We start from the raw sequence: 20,636 nt of genomic DNA, 5'->3' as shown, positions 1-20,636 counted from the left end.
AGTGCTTTATGAATGATTATGATGCTTAAGATGATGAATGATTATGATGTTTATGATGATTGATTATAAAGTTGCTTATGATGATTGATTATGAAGTTGTTTATGATAAGATGCTATGTGATTTATGATATGATGTTATGTGATTTATGATAAGATGCTACATGTTTACTAATGATGATACGTGATGATGTTTGTGATATTTATGATGATATATATGATGTTATGATTAAGGCACTACTACAAAATATATATTTTACATCATAAGGGTTTTAGTTTTCACATCAGTCGCAAAATAACTGAAGGAAAACATACACATTTTGAGTTTTTACATCAGTTGAAATATGCACATGAGGGGAATTCTTAATAGCATGTACCATTTACATCAGTGGATTATTGGAATGATGGGAAAAAAACGCGGTGGCATTTTCGCAATATGAGTAAAAACTTTGTCTATTTTTTTTCACATCATTGGGTGAGAAGTGCCTGATGTAAAACCAAACTTTTACTTTGACCTTATCCTTTCATGTATTGTAATCCACTTTCCCTTCACTCATTCAATCACCGTTCCATTCACTTTCCCTTTCACTACACAATCCACCACCGTCCTCTTCTTCTTGTTCTTGTTCGATTGAGGAAGCAATCATGTCGTCATCAAAATCAGATTCGGCATGTACAGTTCAAGTTGACGGTTCTTGTTCGATTGAGAGCGGTGGTAACAAAGAACGCAACCATGTCGAAGAGAGGTATGTACAGTGATTGTGAATCCTTTCTCAGATTCAATTGTATTGTTCTCTTTTTCTGATATGTATCCCTATTTTCTGATTAGGTCGTGGTGGTTCCGCGGGGAACAAGTTCCGTATGTCACTGGGTCTACCAGTGGCAGCGACGGTGAACTGTGCTGATAACACCGGAGCAAAGAATCTGTACATCATCTCCGTGAAGGGAATCAAGGGTAGGTTGAATCATCTTCCTTCAGCTTGTGCTGGTGACGTGGTGATGGCTACTGTGAAGAAGGGAAAGCCTGATCTCAGGAAGAATGTTTTGCCAGCTGTCATCGTTCGTCAGCATAAGCCATGGTGCCGAAAGGACGGTGTCTTCATGTACTTTGAAGGTAACAAACGCTGTTTTGATTCATGTTTTTGATTTTGAAATGTTGCTTCTGTAAATTCATGATGAGTGATCTGTGTTCTGATTGGTCATTCACAATGGAGAAGCATATAACTGTGTTATTGCCAGTCTTAAACAGCATGATGTGTAATTTTGTTTCATTGTGCTACCTGTCTGCTGGTAAATCTCGTTTTATATATAAGTGTTGATTAAAATTGATTGAGTGAATTGAAACATGTCATAATCAATTATGCACTTATAGAATCAAATTTGATTGTGTAATGGTCTCAATAATTCTATAACAGAGAACTAAGCAACACAAAGGAAATAACTGTTAAGTACATAATAGAAGTGAAATTGAAAGTTAAAGAAGGATAAAGGGGAAGGGAGAACAAGAACAATCAGAGAAGGAGAGAGAGAATCAAAATTTCAATCACATATTCAATGCCTTCTTTCAATGTCTTATTTTCCTTATATATGCCTTGTTCACTCCTTAATGTACACCTTTCCTCCAATACTTGTCTACGTGTCCTTTTAGTTATAACAAGCATGCTACCCTCATTTGATGACATGGTTTTCTCTATTTGGGATCATTACATTACCACCCCCATTAAAATCAACCTTGTCCTAAAGGTTGAAATTGTCACAAGAGAACACTCCTGGATCCCACTGTTTGAAACATGAGTGTTTAACAGGTGGAGAGTCTCGCTTTTCAACAGGGGATATACTACCAACAACTTTGGAAACCCAAGCTATATGCCAATCAACTGCATCATAGTCATAATACCCTGAATGTGTAATCCCAGCACAAACAAAATTGTAAATAGCACTAGTTGGCCAAGAGTCAAGAATCCCATAGTTCATAAGTGGATTTAGTTGCATAGGATCAAAATAAGACTCGTGAACAAGCACATCTTCATAAAAGCTCACAGTGGGAGGCTTGTCATCAATAACAATAATAACTTTGCACAGATTGATTGTTAGATCAATTAATGCCCATGGCCCAATCTCACGCATATCAATCATTTTTGAAAAATCATGGCAAATAATTTTCACATAAATGATATTACCAAGAAAAATATATGGAGGTGTGCATGTGATATTTCCATGATTGCCACTTTGTTTGACAACCACATACTTATTTCCACAACCATTAGAAGACATTTTACCAATAACAAGGCTCAATGTCATGGCCAAAAGTAAACCTTCAGTAGCATAAAAAGATATTAATCCACTTTTGAATTATCAAGCTAACAAAACTTGCACTTGGACTAGAAACCATAATTCTAGCTAGTGATTTTTTTCCACTTGCATCAAGGTTCACATAAACAAAGACTTGGACAGGAAGGGAGATCCCAATTATCACATGTATTGTAGAATCAATGAGCTTGACAGAAGTTGGGTTATGGATTCCCAAGTGAACATGGCTTATGGATTCCCAAGTGAAGTCATTTCTCATGCAAAGTGTATATTTTTCGTCAATAAGTTCTACATTGATTTTATCATTATGTTGATGTATATGGAAAGAATAAATCATGTGATGTTGAGTAACCATATTTTGTCTATCTTCTTTCAGTTTTTCCTGTTAGATTTCTATTTTTTATATTAGATTTCATAATTTTCTTAAATGAAATGATTGGTTCAGCTTTAGTGGTTTGTGTTAACTTTTTGTATTGTATTGTATTGGTTCATCTGTGAAATACCACTTTTTCAAAGCTCTTCACTGCAAATTTTTGATAACTGTAATTTAGAACAGGCTTGACTACCACTTATAATGATAATACAAGGTCACTATAGCCGTACACGTGTTTCACAAAGAATTGATCTACGCGTCTTCTGTTAGGGGGTTCAGCCTAGCAACATGTCCATGTGACCTTTCAGATTCACATTAACTTAATTAAATTAATTAATTATCTGGTATTATGTTTATGATTTATTGTTATTATGTTTATTGGTAGTTTATTGGTATTATGTTTATGATTTATTGTTGAATATGTGTTCCTATGTCAGTGTGATACATTACTTGATATTCAGAGATGATTCTTGGTTTATTCTGTTGAAGTATTTATGTTGCAAGATAATGATTTCAGGTTTCGCGGCACCTGTTTAGATGGACAAAAGAAGTCTCATACGCAGATTATTATGAACGTGCATTAACGAATGGTGTACCCAGTATACAAAGAGGAACAGATCCTGGGGTGATGATTTATATGCTTCCTTTAGGTATTGGGGTTTCCAAAGCTAAAACTGGACATGGTTGGGGAAATCCAATAATGATTCTGCTGTGGATTTTTTTTTTTTTTTGAAATTTCTGCCTAAAATTGTTTTATTGGATTATTTCTAGCTATATTGTATGCTTATGCCTCTTTTATATATTGGAATATTGAGGATTGATTATGTAATATCCAATTAGATAATATAACTTTTTTTTTTTGCATTAAAATTATCCATAATTTGTTTTCATTTTATTACTATTAAAAAAAAGCAGGGGTCAAGCTTATTTGATAAGCCATTTAAAAAAAATATTTAGAAAAAAAAAATATTTCACTTCAGTGATTTTGAAAACTGATGTGAAATATACATATTTAACTTCAGTCCCCATCGTATAACTGATGTGAAAACTGCAGGGTTAAATTTCAAAGTGCGTCTATTACATCAGTGCTAGTGGACCTGATGTAGAAATTCAAGATTTCACATCAGTCGCAACCTGATGTGAAAGGATGTGGACTTACCACATCATATCAGTTTACATCGGTTACAAACTGATGTAAAAAGTCGTTTCCAACTGATGTAAAAAACAATTTCTGTAGTAGTGAGGTGATATATGATGTTATGATTAAGATGATATATGATGTTTATGATTATTTATTATGATAATATAAGATGAAGTTTATTACTAATGTAGGAAGATTAATGATACTAGTTAATGAAGTTTAAGTTGTTAAATGTGATTGATGAATTATATGCTTAATATTGTTGTTGGTGAAATCTCACCCCTTTGCTTGAAAATGTTGCTCTTCGTATGGGTAACTTGCAGGTAACCAAGATTAGTTGCGGTCGTGAGTAGACTCCTCACAAGTGTGTCTTAGGTGCTCTGATACGTAACGGGATGGGATTATGTCTTTACTTTCTGTTCCTTACGTATTACTTTATGAATCTTTCAAGAATTGATGTTGAAATAAGTTTTATGAGATTTTATATTGAGGCCCTTGTGCCAAAGATTATTTAAGTTGTTAAAATTATTCCGTTGCGAAGTTTAAAATAATATGATATTGGATTTTGAAGGATAAATATTTATTTATTCCGTTTACGATTTTAAGAAAAGAAATGTAACATTCCGTTTACGTTGAGAAACTCTGATTTATTTTTGAAATTTTTATGTTGGAAAAACGGGGTGTTACAGTTCTCACTGGTCACTTACTTCCATTAATGTTGAAACTATTAAAATACTTTGGAATTTTTCTCATGACTGAATTTTGAATACTCTGAATTGTGGAATTTAATAAATACGTGCTTAATGTAAAATAACTGGAAGAGGTACTCACATTTAGTGAATGACACTTCTTGAATAGGATTACATCTCCTGTAGTGAATCTATACTTTTAGGCGCCAAGGAGAAGTTCTTATATTTAATGTCCCCCACACTTTAAATGTGATTACTTCCGGTCTTTTATATTTAGTATGTAAATGTCTTCTATATTGATCGAGAGATTACCGTTACGATTCGGTAATGTCTTGATAGTCAAAATACTTTAGTATATATACATAAATATGTATATATGTATATATACAACACTGTCTTGACTATCATGACATTAGTATTTTGAATATCAAGAGATTACAAAATGATAACACTAATCTCTCAACAACCCACCCCCCACCCAAAAAAATAAAATTCTAGGCATACATCCAATCATATTTCACACTAACTTGCAGCCAAGTCATAATATTTCTTCTTAAAACCTGATTGTGGCAAGATGGTGAAATATAGTTAAACAGCTTTTTGCATTGTTAGTAGGTTAATTTATAAGCTCGTTAATGATATATTATGAAGTTTAATATTTCACTGTATTTTCCATATAAATATATTTCTTGTTGAAACTTGACTATGGCAAGATTATCAAATATAATTAGACGTCAGTGTAAAATTTTGCTGCATTGGTTAGTGTATAGTTGTGAAAGTCATAATAAGTGATATACAATGAACACTTCAGTTAAAAAAAAATGGATTTTGTTATATCTGTTTTTGGATTTGTTTATGGACATTTGAACATGTTAAACGATGATATGATAGTGTGCTTTCTTATTTGACAAAAGTGAAAAACTGGTAGTTAAGATCATATTGGGAATACATTTTTTTGAAGCAGACTGTGTTTTATTTGTGGCAGAATTACAATGTCACTCCTTATGACGAGAAAGTGATGGATGGGTGTTTTATGATGTCTAATAGTTAGGTTGTTTGACTTCGTTAGTCGCAACTTATACATCGATCCTGTTATGATTTATGATTTATGATCCAAGAAAGATTGATAAGCTGATGGATGAGGATCACCACAAGAAAAGGAAGGAATCTTGAAGAGGCTCTGATATCATCTTAGAAATCGTGGTTGTGCCTAACACAACCCCACAAAATCGGGTTATGAGGTAAATATCACCCTCACTTATAAACACATTACCAGGACATCTCCTATTCGATGTGGGATTTTTAACGTTTTAAAACGTTTTAACGTTTTAAAACTTTTTCAATTTGTGTTAACATTTATGATGATCATTTTCTCCTGAAAGCTAATTTGACTATTGGCACGGATTGGGATTGCAATTTCATCAACACATGATATCAATCTTTGTGTCTCCCCTTCAAAAATGCAAATTAGGAGTAAGTTACATAATTGAGGGACTAATTCCTTTCAATTTTTTTAGGGACTAGTTTGATAAAAAATGATATAATTAAATGACTAATTTGATAGTAAATTAGATACAAATTAGCATAAGCACCAAGTTACTCAATATAATTTAAAACCATATGGCGATTTTTTTCCTATTCCATAACTTTCATTGAGTAAATGTACAAACCTCGAGAACACATTGATGATTTAATCGGAATCATGTGTATAATGTAGTGAACTAAAACTATATGCTTACTAATTGAATTATTTTAACAAGAATCGGAATCATGTGTATAATGTAGTGAACTAAAACTATATGCTTACTAATTGAATTATTTTAACAAGAAAAATCCATGAACAATTTGGATCATGGTGTCCATATTTTTAATGATTATACGACTACCAAATTTAGATACATTGCAAGGTTAGATTTTCCGCATTTATTAGATTAGTGATTGTTTGATCAAGACAAAATAATTTAGCTAGATTAAAGGTCAATTTTTTTTTTTTTGACAAAAGATTAAAGGTCAAATTAAAATCTACATTTTTTTAGACATAAAATATTGAATAATTAAAAAATGGTTAATAAATAGGAAAAGGTGATGAAGAACCATTTCATCAACTTGAAGGTCAAATTTTTGACAAAAGATTAAAGGTCAATAAATAGGAGAAGGTGATGAAGAACCATTTCATCAACTTAACCTATTCATCAACTTGAATTTTGTAGTGCACTTTGAAGTATATACACATTAGAATTTTGCTCTCCACCCAGCACGTTTTGCTCGCACCCTGCAAGCGTACCAAAAATGCCCTTGCGCAAGTTAAGTCACGCAGCGTGACTTAACTAACGCACGTTGTATTTATGCGTGACTTAAGTCACGCAATACGCGAGTTAAGTCGCGCAAATAAGACTGATTTTTACTTTTTTTTTATGGCCTCTTGAGGTAAAAACTTATTTGATACCCTCTTCGGTATATGCCAAATAGCTCCTGGGGGAAATAGTGATCAGTCCTGGGGAAAACGACATCAAGATGCCCTTTTCCCGACCGAACCGACCACTACTTCCCCCAAAAGCCACTGGTATATACCTAAAGCGGTATAACCACCCTAGAAACTAATAAGAAACAAAGAAGAAGAACAAGAAGAAGAGAAAGAGGGGGGGAGGGTGAGATGAGAAAATGTGAGGAAAAGATGAAGTATGTGAGGGTTTTTATAGGGGGTATTAGGTATATAGCAATTAATGAGTCAAAAAATGTGGTCAAATGTGAAGAAAAACGTGCAAAAACCATTGAAGACCATTGACTACCGTCCAAGAAACGTTTGTGCTTCAGTTTTTAGAACCGGCCAACTTACGCAAGTTAACTTGCGCAGAGCTTATAACGTGTGTGACTTAAGTCACGCACAGCTTATATGGTGCGTTAGTTAAGTCACGCAGTGTGACTTAATTAACGCAATATATTTTTTCCAATAAAGTAAAAAAATAAATTAGAAGAATAAAGTCAATAAAATAAATTTGAATAAAATTCGAATAAATATTGCGAGTGCGTGAATTCGAATAAATATTGCGAGTGCGTGAATTCAAATAAATATTGCGACAACGTGAATTCAAATAAATATTGCGACAGCGTGAATTCAAATAAATATTGCGATAGTGTGAATTCGAATAAATATTGCGTATCGAATAAGTAAATTATAATAAGTACACAACATTAATTCAAATAAAAATGGCGTATTGAATAAATAAATTCGATAAGTACACAACATTAATTCTTAGACAATTTTATTTAGATATAATTTCATCTACGTTACATTACATTGTGGTATCATTACATTACATTACGTAAAAGACATGTACGTCAACTATCATTACATTACATTCGGAAATGTAACTTCCAACTACAACAATTATCTTACCTCTGAATGGGGTCAATTCAAACTAGCTAAAAAGCAGGACTCCGGCATTCGTCCAGAAGTGTTTTTATTCCATTCCAAATGTTAAATTCTGGTTGGTCTTGGTTTTAAATGATAGTATCTAAGAGCTAACGGAATGAGGTCCAGACCTTGACACTTCGATACCATCATTTAAACGAAGCCAACCAGAAATTAACATTTAGAATGGAATAAAAACACTCCCAGTCGAATGCCGGTGTCCTGCCATTTAACTAGTTTGAATTACCCATCCAGAGGAAGACAATTGTTGGAGTTGGAATGTGCATTCCAACTGCAACAATTGTCTTACCTCTGAAATGGGGTAAATTCAAACTTGCCAAACAACAGGACTCAAGCATTTCGCTCAGCATTCATGCTTTCCTTTGAAAAGAATAAATTTTTGTTAGGCTTGATGATAGACGTTTGGCAAGTGCACCAAATACTATCGAAGTAGTAAAAATATCGATCCCACGAGGACTGTTTTTAACTTCAATAATTTAATTGCGTTATAGAAATAGGATGTGTAAAGGTTATTTTAGGTTGCCACTAGGCAGTAGATTTGGTTTGATTTTATGAAATCAAATAAAAGAAAATAGAATTGATTAAGAAAAATGGAGAGAGATGAGATCAGATCCTTCGAATCCTCTAAGTTCCCCTAATTGGTATACCGCACCTATTTGTTATGAATCTTCTTCTAATTTACGATGATTAACAAAATAGCTCTAATCAATCCCTTGAATTAGAACCATCTTCTCAAACTACAGCCCCCAATCCCTTGGGTGGTCTAATAATTTTTGAAGGTTTTACCGAACGTTAACCTATTATCACTAACAAACGATTATCTATTCCTAGACTAACCCTGTTTATTAGAACAATTCAATTAGGTCTAAGTCGAAAGCCATGGTCAGTGGTCATTCGTTCTCACAAAATCAGGTTATATGTGATCAAGATATAAAAAGCATTAAGAACAATTGAATTGAATAAACTAGAATTGAATTCATAAACAAAATAGAGTTTCACAGCAACATGTGTCAATTAGGGTTACAAAGATTCATCTCGGATGTAATCTCTAAGAGATTTAGCTACTCATAATCGAGTTTACAAATAGCATAATCAATGATTGAAATAAAACATACATGAATTGGTAAAAGGTTGAAGAAATCGCCCTTCTAGCCGTCTCCGATGTCTCAAAATCGCACTTTGCTCTCCCAAAATCGTAACCCGTGTTCTTCAGTTTGAGTGCAGTATTTATAGAAGTTTTGGGCCTGACCCATCAAAATCGCGCCGCGCCTTGTTAATTGGCGTGCCGCGATTCCCTTCAAACAGAGATGTTGTAATTTTGCTTCTTAAATCGCGGCAAGGCTTGAAATTGGCGTGGCGCGATTTGCTTCAAACAGACTTCAATATTTCAGCCTTTTGCACTCCAGAACAGTATAAATTGCATGAGAACTCTATCAAAATGTCACAATAAGTCCTAAAAATTACGTAATGACAGCATGTCATCACAACCCCAAACTTAAACCATTCCTTGTCCTCAAGGAATTTGCTTGCAACAGTGACAAACGATAGTAAAATAACAGTTACCTGACAAAACGATAGTACCCAAAAGTTCATTGTCCTTCTAGCTAAAGATGAGCTAGTTTGACTTGTTCGCATCCACCAATTCACAACTCCTCACATCAAATTGAAATAGGGTTCTACCAGTCGACATGCAGGTCTACATATTACCATACACTTGAAAAGTTTCTAAACATCAATCAAAGTCAATATCATTACACACTTTTGAGGTCTTTAGGGTTATAACGGGGCTTAGGTGAAAGGTGGGATATATTTGGATAAGTAGGCTACACAAAATTTGAGTTAGGCATTCCTACAGGTGGAAAACAAGATTCAATCCCCCAATCCCTATTTGAAACAAAACTTAGGTACCTAGAGAACATTATCAATAACTTTATCAAAAGCTTGGGACACATCGAGTTTGAAGTTACTCGGATATGACATTGTGTGCCCCTTTTTCAATTTCTTTCATCTTTTTTTTTTTTGATACACCTATTTTTGTGTGTATGTTTTTCATTCTTTTTCATTTTTCATCACTTGTTCTCTAGTACCCCCACCCCAAACTTAGTAGGTTGCAAATTCCAAAGGCAACCCCAAACTTATTATCAAGCAACATCCTACATAGCCTAACTCAAATTAAAATTTCAAGGTAATCATCCTAAAAAGGCTCTAGGCTTCATTTATAGTTTGTCACCGAACAAAAAGTTCTAATCCTACCAGCTCACAATTGGTTAAGAAAGGATAAATTCAACAAATGAAAACAGGGTAGGCTTCAAAAAGGCTCACACGACCAAGCACTTTTGCCTCAGTGTGTAATTAACAAAGACCAATCAATAATAGAGAAACAATGCAAGTTCTAGAAATGTAGCTGCATGGAAAACTAATCTAAATATAAGTAAATTGAAAAACAAAATTTGGCAATGAACCTTATGGCTGAGATTTCTGGGAGTATGTGACTACCTAGCAACGCCGTACACTTCGCCTATGAATCAAGTCACCCCTCCTTTAGAACTTTTGGAATACCGTTTCATCAAACAACTGTTACTAAACTGGAATAGGTCACATGAAACAAAACAAATTCATTAATAAAAAACAAGTGCAGGAGCAATTACAATAGGGAAATAAGTTCAAGGGACTTCGACATAAAAAGAAAATAAAGAAAATACATCAAAAGAAAAATTACTGAAAATAAAATACAAAGCAGGAAATGCTAATCCATCAGTAGATCAGCCCATGTTCACATCATCATCCGGGTGTCCAGCCCCCGGTGTCCTCAATCCCTCAAAGATGCCATCCCCTTGATCTTGCTCGGTGGCATTGAAATCATCAGTGATTTCCCTCCTCATGCGCCCATACTCCTCCTGATGTGTAAAATACTGCTCCATGCGCTCACGGGAGCCTCCAAACCTCTCATTGGACTCACTAATCAGACCCATATTCAATTGAGCCTCCGCAGCAAACGCAGCTGAGAACCTAGGACGGTTCACCCACAGCTGGTCCGAAGTCTCCGTCATCCAATTAGCTTGAACATGCATGAACTCCTCAAGCTTTGGGTGAAGAGGAGCATAAACCCCTTGGCTACTACTCCCTCCTTGCTCCATTTGTTGTTGCCTTGCTGCCTCCCTCTCTCTCTCTTTCATGTAGCTCTCATACTTCTTCACGAATCCATCCATAACGGAGTCGGTGATCGGCTTCATATTGCTGGTGTTGAGATCACTATCATATCCCGGCACGAACTCTTGTTCACACAACCAATTAATCAAGCTTCCATGCCCCAATTGTGTGGTGTTACCGGTTGCAATATCATGAAGACTATTGGCCAAGATGCGGCCAATATCTATAGGGTACTCCTTGATGATAGCAGGCAGCAAGCACCCTCTTGAGAGGAATTTCAGAAGTGCAAGAGGCACTCTCAAGAGTCTGGACCAAATAAGACACCCACGCCTTGGGTATCGGTAACATCTCAGCATAAGTAAGTATCCGGGACTTTTTCCAAGTCGACCCAGGCCTACACATTGTGGTAATGATGTCATCAAATGTATCCTCCGTCATACCAAATCTCTCCCTCCTCAGTTTCTCAACCCAACACTCCTCCGGTGGTTGAACATTCAGCCATTCCTTAAGAGCTTCAGGGCTGAAATCAATGGTCTTGCCTCGAACAAAAGATTGAAAGGGTGTATCGGAAACCCGTGCATTTGCAAAGAATTCGACGATCACGGTTTTGTTGTTCGCTTCATCGATCATCTCATTCAACTTCGTCCACCCTCTCCTTCGTAATTCAGCCTCAAAGAACGGATACTTAACAAGCCTTGTGAAGGCAAACTTTCTCTCCCCCACAACTTCAAAACTTTTCATGGATTGGTGGAACTCTTGGGCTTGGTCATTGATGAAATGAATGACGTTTTCGGGTGGTTCGGATGCGGTACGAGGGCGTTTGGCTTTGCTTGTAGATGGCTTGGGGTTGGTGGCTTTCTTTGAGCGGGTGTTTCGTGGATTGGAGGCCATTTGTGGTTAAGGAAGATGGTGAAAGGAAAGTTTTGTGAAGTTTGGGAAAATTGTGATGGAGTGTGAATGATAATGGTTTGGATTGATGAATTTGTGATTGGATTGTGGTTTAATGATGTTTAGGAAGTGATAAAGTGGATGAAGATGGGAAAAATTCGTGAATGGGAAGTTTAGGGAAGTTTTTTGTAGAGAAATATAGGAAAGATGGAATGAAAATGATGATGAACAGTGAGGTTTTTATAGGCTGTTTGGGCAAAATCGCGGCACACCATATAACAAGGCGCGACGCGATTTCAAGTTGTAACGGGCAATAACGGGCAAAAATCAACGGCTAGTAACGGCTATATTTTTTTTTTCAAATACCAGCCAAAATCGCGCCGCGGTTAAAGCTAGGCGTGCCGCGATTTTGGCAAAACAGGGAGTCTGTTTGGCTACTTGTGAAAATCGCGCTGCGGCCATATATAGGCGCGGCGCGATTTTGGTCAAACAGGGCTTCCTCAGGCCAAAAATTTGGTTTTCTTGAAAAATGCCTGAGTTCATTGAATTTTTGAAAAACTTTTGAGGAGAGAATCATGCAAGACATCAGTACCTTGCATGATTTTATTGGCAGGGGTATACTTGAACAAATTTTTAAACTTTCTTGCCTCGTATTGAAAAGAAAAGAAAAATATTTTTGTGTTTTTGTTTTTGAAAGCAATAAAATCATACCTGAAAAATAAATAATGGGTTGCCTCCCACCAAGCGCTTCTTTTTACGTCATTGAGCTTGACGCTTCAACCACTGTTAGGGTGGCAAATATGTCAGAAAGAACACACCATCCTTCTTCTTCCTCTTGTTTGGTAGGAATTCCATGAATTTGTAATAAAGAAGTAGATGCTCCCATGCACTCACAGTTAAACCTTTGGAATTTAAGCTCTCCCACCTTAGAGAAGGACAAGCAACCATCTGCATACGAGTGATTTCCTTAACCCCTGTTTGTTCAGACTTCGGGAAAATGTCAGCACTCCTCACTTTTGGATTTTCTTCCACCACAACCTTGTGACACTTAATTTCCATCTGAACCAGCTTCCTCTGAGACTCATGTGCTTTCTCAACAAGATCACCACACTGAACATCAAACTTTTCAAATAAAACTTGATTTGACACCAAGAAATCATCTAAAATATTCTGAAGTTGAGTATTGTAATCGATAGTGATCACCTCTTTCTTCCCTTCACCATCACTACCTGGTTGATTCGCCTCATAATGACCACAACTCAAGATTTTGTTGTCCAAAATATTGATCTTAAAAGATAGCATATATTTTTCATACTGCAACTTAGCAATCTCTTCTGTGTCATAGAGGAGTACCCTGTCTATCATAGCTGCAAAACTTGGATAAACTTTTCAGTAGCACAGTACAATGAGAAGAAAACAAAGAGCATAATATTTTTTTTTAATATATATATATATATACACAAAAATATAAAAGACAGAAATCCTAAATAATAACGTAATTGCCTTGTTGAAATAAATCAACAGTCCCCGGCAACGGCGCCAAAAACTTGATAGACGTTTGGCAAGTGCACCAAATACTATCGAAGTAGTAAAAATATCGATCCCACGAGGACTGTTTTTAACTTCAATAATTTAATTGCGTTTTAGAAATAGGATGTGTAAATGTTATTTTAGGTTGCCACTAGGCAGTAGATTTGGTTTGATTTTATGAAATCAAATAAAAGAAAATAGAATTGATTAAGAAAATATGGAGAGAGATGAGATCAGATCCTTCGAATCCTCTAAGTTCCCCTAATTGGTATACCACACCTATTTGTTATGAATCTTCTTCTAATTTACGATGATTAACAAAATAGCTCTAATCAATCCCTTGAATTAGAACCCTCTTCTCAAACTACAGCCCCCAATCCCTTGGGTGGTCTAATAATTTTTGAAGGTTTTACCGAACGTTAACCTATTATCACTAACAAACGATTATCTATTCCTAGACTAACCCTGTTTATTAGAACAATTCAATTAGGTCTAAGTCGAAAGCCATGGTCAGTGGTCATTCATTCTCAAAAATTCAGGTTATATGTGATCAAGATATAAAAAGCATTAAGAACAATTGAATTGAATAAACTAGAATTGAATTCATAAACAAAATAGAGTTTCACAGCAACATGTGTCAATTAGGGTTACAAAGATTCATCTCGGATCTAATCTCTAAGAGATTTAGCTACTCATAATCGAGTTTACTAATAGCATAATCAATGATTGAAATAAAACATACATGAATTGGTAAAAGGTTGAAGAAATCGCCCTTCTAGCCGTCTCCGATGTCTCAAAATCGCACTTTGCTCTCCCAAAATCGTAACCCTTGTTCTTCAGTTTGAGTGCAGTATTTATAGAAGTTTTGGGCCTGACCCATCAAAATCGCGCCGCAGCTTGTTAATTGGCGTGCCGCGATTCCCTTGAAACAGAGATGTTGTAATTTTGCTTCTTAAATCGCGGCAAGGCTTGAAATTGGCGTGGCGCGATTTGCTTCAGACAGACTTCAATATTTCAGCTTTTTGCACTCCAGAACAGTATAATTTGCATGAGAACTCTATCAAAATGTCACAATAAGTCCTAAAAATTACGTAATGACAGCATGTCATCACTTGATTTAGATGAATGTATTCTATTGCCACCGAAATGAGGTCCATTCCTTGACACTTAATACCTTCATCTAAACCAGCCAAACAAAAATTTAATCTTTTCAAAGGAAAAACATGAAGGCTGAGTGAAATGCTTGAGTCCTCGCCATTTGGCAAGTTCGAATTACCCCATTTCAGATGTGAGACAAATGTTGTAGTTTGGCTGCACCTTACCCTAACTAATGACGATCTTCTGGCGGAATCAAGCTGTTGATGATATCTTCAGTTGATCTCAGCAACGTCACCCGCATATCGATCCACTGGAACTTGGTGTGCTCCCAAAACATACTCGTCACGTTTTCGTCGTTCTTTAACTCCACCCAAGTGAATGATACGCTCCCCTCGTCGAGCTTTGGACGTTTATATCGAACATTTTACACCCTCCTTGTGTCTCTTGGGTTGACTCCTTGGTTGAATTCATTCAGTTGATCCTTGAGATCTCTTAGCATTACATCAAGGCACCGAACCTTCAACCTCTGAGGTTCTCCGCCGTTGAATGTTGCATGAACGTCGATCCACCCGGCCATTGTTTCAAATCTACGCACATAGAAATTAAAAATAATCAATGAAAAACTCATTCAAACATTTAATCAAACACTTGGTGTGCATATTATACATAAACCCAAAAAATGATAACTACAACATAAACATGCAAACATCTAAATAATTAAGCAATATTACTCATTTGCATGTAACATTGTAGCATATCTTGCAAAAAAAATCAAAATTTAAACAAACCCTAATTCTAAAAAAATCAACATAAACATGCAAACATCTAAACATTTAAGCAACACAAGTCAGTTACATCCTAACATTGTATGATTTCCTAGTTAAAACACCAAAATTTAAACAAACTCTAAATCTAAAAAATTTCTAATTTAAGAGAAAAAATCTAACATGCAAACATAAAAGGTTAATGGTGTTTGATCATGAGAACTTACTTGTTATTGGAGTGTTGTTTGATTTGAACTTGAAGAAATTTTGGAGTTGGGTGATTTGAGAGAGATTTTTGAGATTCTAGATGAGAAATGAGGAAATGAGGTGGTCTGCATGCTTAAGACAACACGTCACGTGAGTTAACTAACGCTGTGCATGTTAACTCACGTAGCGTTAGTTAACTTGCGCAGAAATTAACACTTGCGCAAGTTAACTTGCGCAAGGGCATTTTTGGTACGCTTGCAAGGTGCGAGGTGGAGAGCAAAATTCTACACATTATTTAGCACTTTTATTCAGCCGGTGTGGGACCATTATGTAGTCCCCCCCTTCCCTTTTTAAGCTTTTAAAGGAAGATACATAGACGAATAGTTTAGCAGCAACTCAAAATTATATTGTAAACCACTCCCTCCGTCCCGGAATATCTCACCCATTTACTAAAAAATAGTGTTCCAAAATAACTGACGCATTTCAATTTTCAATACAACTTTCATCATTCCCAATACAATATAACTCTAATTAATACTACTTTCATCATTCTCAATACAATATATTTCACTTTCCCCTTTATTTATACATTTTTCTTAATCTGTGTGAAAAATCAAATTGGACCAGATATTCTGAGACGGAGGGAGTAGCATTCAATGACTTTTACCAGTTTAATCAATCAACACCAAATTTAAAATTAGTTTTGACTGAAAGATTATATATTGATCGGAACCGGACCAAAACCAAAACCAAAACCAAATTAGAGACCGGTTCTATACATACATACACTGGTTCGATATGAGTCTAATGTGATTTTAAATTGTTTCTTTTAATTGATTGTGTTATTGGATTGATTTTAAGTATCTTGTTTTCTATGCATGAAATAACATTTGCGGCAATCCTTCTCACAACTGATCTCTCGTCTTAACTGTATTCGCTAGTTTGGTTGTCTGTAAAAAGGGTTGTACACATTAAATATTGTCCATAATATATGGCTATTGAAATAATACTAGAAGTTGTTTCTTTGTTCAAAAAAATAGAGAAAAATAAAAATAAAAACAGAAATGAGAAAGAAAAAAATATAGTAGTATAAACATTTTTGTGTCTCTCAACTCGAGTTTTCTTCATAAGTATGTATACTTGTTAGTAGTTTTTTCCTGAAAGCTAATTTGACTATTGACACGAATTGGGATTGCAATCCCAAATCTGCAAAATATATATTTCAGCTGCGTTGTTTATTAGAATGTGTTTATATAATGTTATTAATGGGACAATGCACTTTTAATTTGATTTTATCAATTTTGATGACTATTAAAAATCTTGAATATTATTTATGAATTTGGATAATTTTTTTATAAGTAACTCGTACACTTAAACAATTGCGTAGATTTGACTTCAATAATACAAAATTTAACAATCAACACTAATATAAATTTTTATTTAATTACACTCAATATTGGTTTGAAAGGAATGTAATAATTTCTTTTTTTAATTAATACTAAAATATATTAAATATTCAAAACACATAATATGTTTACTTAAAAAAAAAATGTGTGTCAGATGGATACATGTCAAAAAATCAAATTTAGAGTATATAAGATATATCAATCAATCTTGCTCAAAAAAAAAAAAAAAAGATATATCAATCAGATACAATGTTTTCAATTCATATTTAAGAAAAATATACGTGCAAAACTCTCTCTACCCTTGTAACCCATAAAAAAATGTAATATACTTACAACTCTTATAATATAAATGATTGTTTTATTGCAAGTCTTTTGTTTAAATATTTTTTGTATTCGTGCAAGTCACCTTTTTTTATTTGTTAAATATAATTAAATATGTAGTTTTCATTATAAAATCTCCAATTTTAATTAAATTTCTCTATATTAAATGTATAGTATAATTTTAATTAAATTTCTCCATATTAAATGTATAATCTAAATAAAAAATGGATTATTAGGGAAGAAAAAATAATTATTTTGTTTAAATTAATTATTTGAAAAAGTGAATGAAATTGACCGAAGAAATTTAATAAATTATGAAAGAAGAAATTATAACTAATTACTTTAAGAATCGAATATATTATGAGAAAAATAAAATTTAAGCTTAAATGAACTTTTGGTATTAACTCCAAATGCTTCATTTTAGGGAAGAAAGTAGTTGAAGTAATTTTGTTATTAACTCCTCGATTTTTAGCAAAAGGGTAGAGAGAGTTCAAATCTAGCTCAATCAGTTTTTAATTAAATTTTGGGCTTAAATACACTTTTGACCCCTCTATCTTAACATAACTGAAATATTAGTTCTCTCATTTCTAAAATCATCATTTTGATACACCTATCATACATTCCTTGGGTTTTTTTATTCCCTATCATTAGTATCATACATTCCTTGAGTAATAAAACTAAAAGAGCGAAAATCAACATTTATTTCTTCTTCTGAAAGAGTTAAGAAACAAAAGTGAAGTGGATATGTTTTGCATGATGCAGGTGTGATGTATATAGTTTTGTTGTGATCTTGTGTGAGTAAGCAAGCTACCAGGAAAATCTCATGGTGTGGTATGGACAATAAGTAGGTTTTTCAATCTCTTGGATTCGAAAATAAACATCTTCAAATTCTAGAAGAAGTGTATTTAGAATTAAGAATACAAATTTATGGCAACTGCAGAGGGACTAGTATTTCTTTTAATTGATTGTGCTGTTGGATTGATTATATTTGTGTTGTTTTTGATGCAGAGAGCAACGCATATGTGCCCATCCATCGAAAAAGACTCTTACACGTATTGCCCTTACGCCTAAGACTAGACATCTCGAGAGTGACCTTAGTGGCCTGATATCAAGTCACTCGGTCGCACTTCATAGGCCACATTGGAATTGGATGAGATATGGATTGTAAATTTATTTATAAGTGGGGGCAACCCACATCTTAAAAATTGGTCCCAAATTTTAAGACAATGCAAGTAACTTCAAAAACCAAAATAACAATTTTTACCTGATCGGTTAATTTTACTCCCATGTGGTTTACCCCAATTGTTTCTTCTGCCCTGCTAAACAAAGGTTCTACATACAACAAAATTGTCTTTGATCCAAATAGTTCTGTCTCAAAAATTATTTCCTTTTTTGCAGGTAATCCTTTCTCCATTACTCCTCTCTTAAAATCTTGACACTCCTTCACACCTGATCCCGTGAACATTTTGACATCCGTTTTTCCTATGATGTCCTGGAAAATTGATAAAAGTTTGAAGGATTTAGCCGGATCATTAGATACAAAATATAGCATATCAAGACAACAACGAAGGAATAAGAGATTGTGTACCTTTAAGATTTAGGATTCATGAACGATAGCTGTCAGAAGGATGAGAGGGATGACTACCCTCATTCCGTTTAGCACCAGAATGTTCAAAATTGAATTAACCGTCTGATGGGATGACGTTTAAATAGCTAAACGGCTGAGAGCAGGGACCTCTCATTGGGCTTAGCTAAATGGTCCAACCCATCACGGTCCACTTAGAAAGAATAGCCCAATCACACATATTCATCAACTAATTAGTGCTCAACACTATAGACCATAATTTATAAATTAATATTAACTTATAATAATTGATTATTGTCAATCCATAATTGATTAATTAAATAATTAATCCAACAAATATGAGCTGGCAAAATAACATTGCAACTCAATCATATAACCTTGCAAGAAGAGCTTGGAAAATAATTATAGATAAAGCGATAATGGCAAACATAAATTTAGCATTCAAAATGATGAGTGAAAAATTAAGGTGTAAAAAGTTAAAGGGTAAAAATGATAAAAATGAGCAACGTTACCCACACAGAGTAAACCTACACCTAAATAGAAGGTGTCAATTTGCAAAGTGCGACATTTCCCTTTGACCATTCATACTATCCCTAGATAAAAATAAAAGAAGGCCAATGGGGGAACATTGTAGAAGAAAAGATGATGAGAGTGTGAGACGTAATGAGAATTTGTGAAGAATTTATGAGTATTTATAGAGGAGAATTTGTGAAGAATGATGCATATAGTGTAACGGTATATTAATTAGGGTAAAAAAAAAGTAGTTAAAAAGGTCTGACCAGCCTAGGGGCAAAAAGAGTTGAATGAGTCAGCCTTGTTTACCAAGCCACCGTCCACACTCTATACCGGTTTTGATTATATAATTCGAAACTATCTCAGAAATGTTCGGATTATATAATTTAGTACTAGAGTGTTAAAACTTGTACTTTGTAGGGTGAGAGACAATTTGGATTTTAAAATCCGAACTAGTCATGTACGTGATTTTTTTGTGGTCCACAATGCACCAATAGTTTTTGTGGTTCACGACACACAGAAACTTGTATAACTTTGGTTTATTTATTGCAAAACACACCAAATAATCATAGACGCTTCAGTCATTGGTCTTCACGCCAAACTAATTATAATTTACTACAACAGGGAAAGCATCAATTTGTTCGGAGTTTGAAATGATGTCACACTATCTGGATTGGAAGACTAATTAGACCAAATCAATAGTTGACTCAACCACAAAGACACAAGGAAGGTGGATGATGACAATCCGTCATTTCACATTTTTAGAGTCTTTTTATGATATTTTAGAGTTCAAAAGCAAGTTTAAGCAGCAAGAAAAGCAAGAAAACTGAAGAAACTGAAGAAAGGGAATCATGTCATGGTTACTGAAAAACGTGTCACGATTACTGAAAAACGTGTCACGATTTGGAGATCTCAAGAAACATGCATTCGACATTGGTGAAAACGTGTCACGATGGGAAAAACGTGACATGATTATGGAAACCCTAATTTGGGTGGTTTGTTACACAAGGTAGAAACGTGTCACGATTTACTTAAATCGTGCCACGATTTTAGGAGCAGCTGTTGCCTATTTAAGCCGAAGACTATTTTGAAAACAAGGGTTACGATTTGAAGAGAGCAAAGTGCGATTTTGAGACTACAAGATGGCTAGGAGGACGATTTCTTAATCCTTTTACCAGTTCATGTATGTATTGATTCCTCTAATGATTATGTTAGTTGTAAACACCATTAT

At 34.5% G+C, this 20,636-nt stretch overlaps 1 protein-coding gene and 1 non-coding gene across 3 annotated transcripts; both read left to right on the top strand.

Annotated features, from left to right (window-relative positions):
- Nucleotides 1-557: 557 nt before the first annotated feature.
- On the top strand, nt 558-3,529 carry LOC146952376 (large ribosomal subunit protein uL14-like). Of its 2 annotated transcripts, XM_085701280.1 has the most exons (3): nt 558-743; nt 827-1,111; nt 3,198-3,529. In XM_085701280.1, exons 1-3 carry the CDS (start codon nt 731-733, stop codon nt 3,215-3,217), a joined length of 318 nt encoding a protein of 105 aa, XP_085557406.1. In that variant the 5' UTR covers nt 558-730; the 3' UTR covers nt 3,218-3,529. The 2 variants fall into 2 exon arrangements, with proteins under 2 accessions (XP_085557406.1, XP_085557395.1); XM_085701269.1 differs by lacking the exon at nt 3,198-3,529 and having other exon boundaries at nt 827-1,158.
- On the top strand, nt 1,153-1,295 carry LOC146952377 (small nucleolar RNA snoR137). The gene has a single exon (XR_015025320.1). It is a non-coding gene; the product is annotated as a small nucleolar RNA snoR137 (small nucleolar RNA).
- Nucleotides 3,530-20,636: the final 17,107 nt, after the last annotated feature.

This window comes from Medicago sativa, chromosome 1, assembly GCF_051527215.1.
Source record: "Medicago sativa cultivar Bolivia chromosome 1, Bolivia_mono, whole genome shotgun sequence".
Lineage (NCBI taxonomy): Eukaryota > Viridiplantae > Streptophyta > Magnoliopsida > Fabales > Fabaceae > Medicago > Medicago sativa.
The sequence above is the reverse complement of the archived record's forward strand: the minus strand, read 5'-3'. Positions and strand labels throughout refer to the sequence as shown.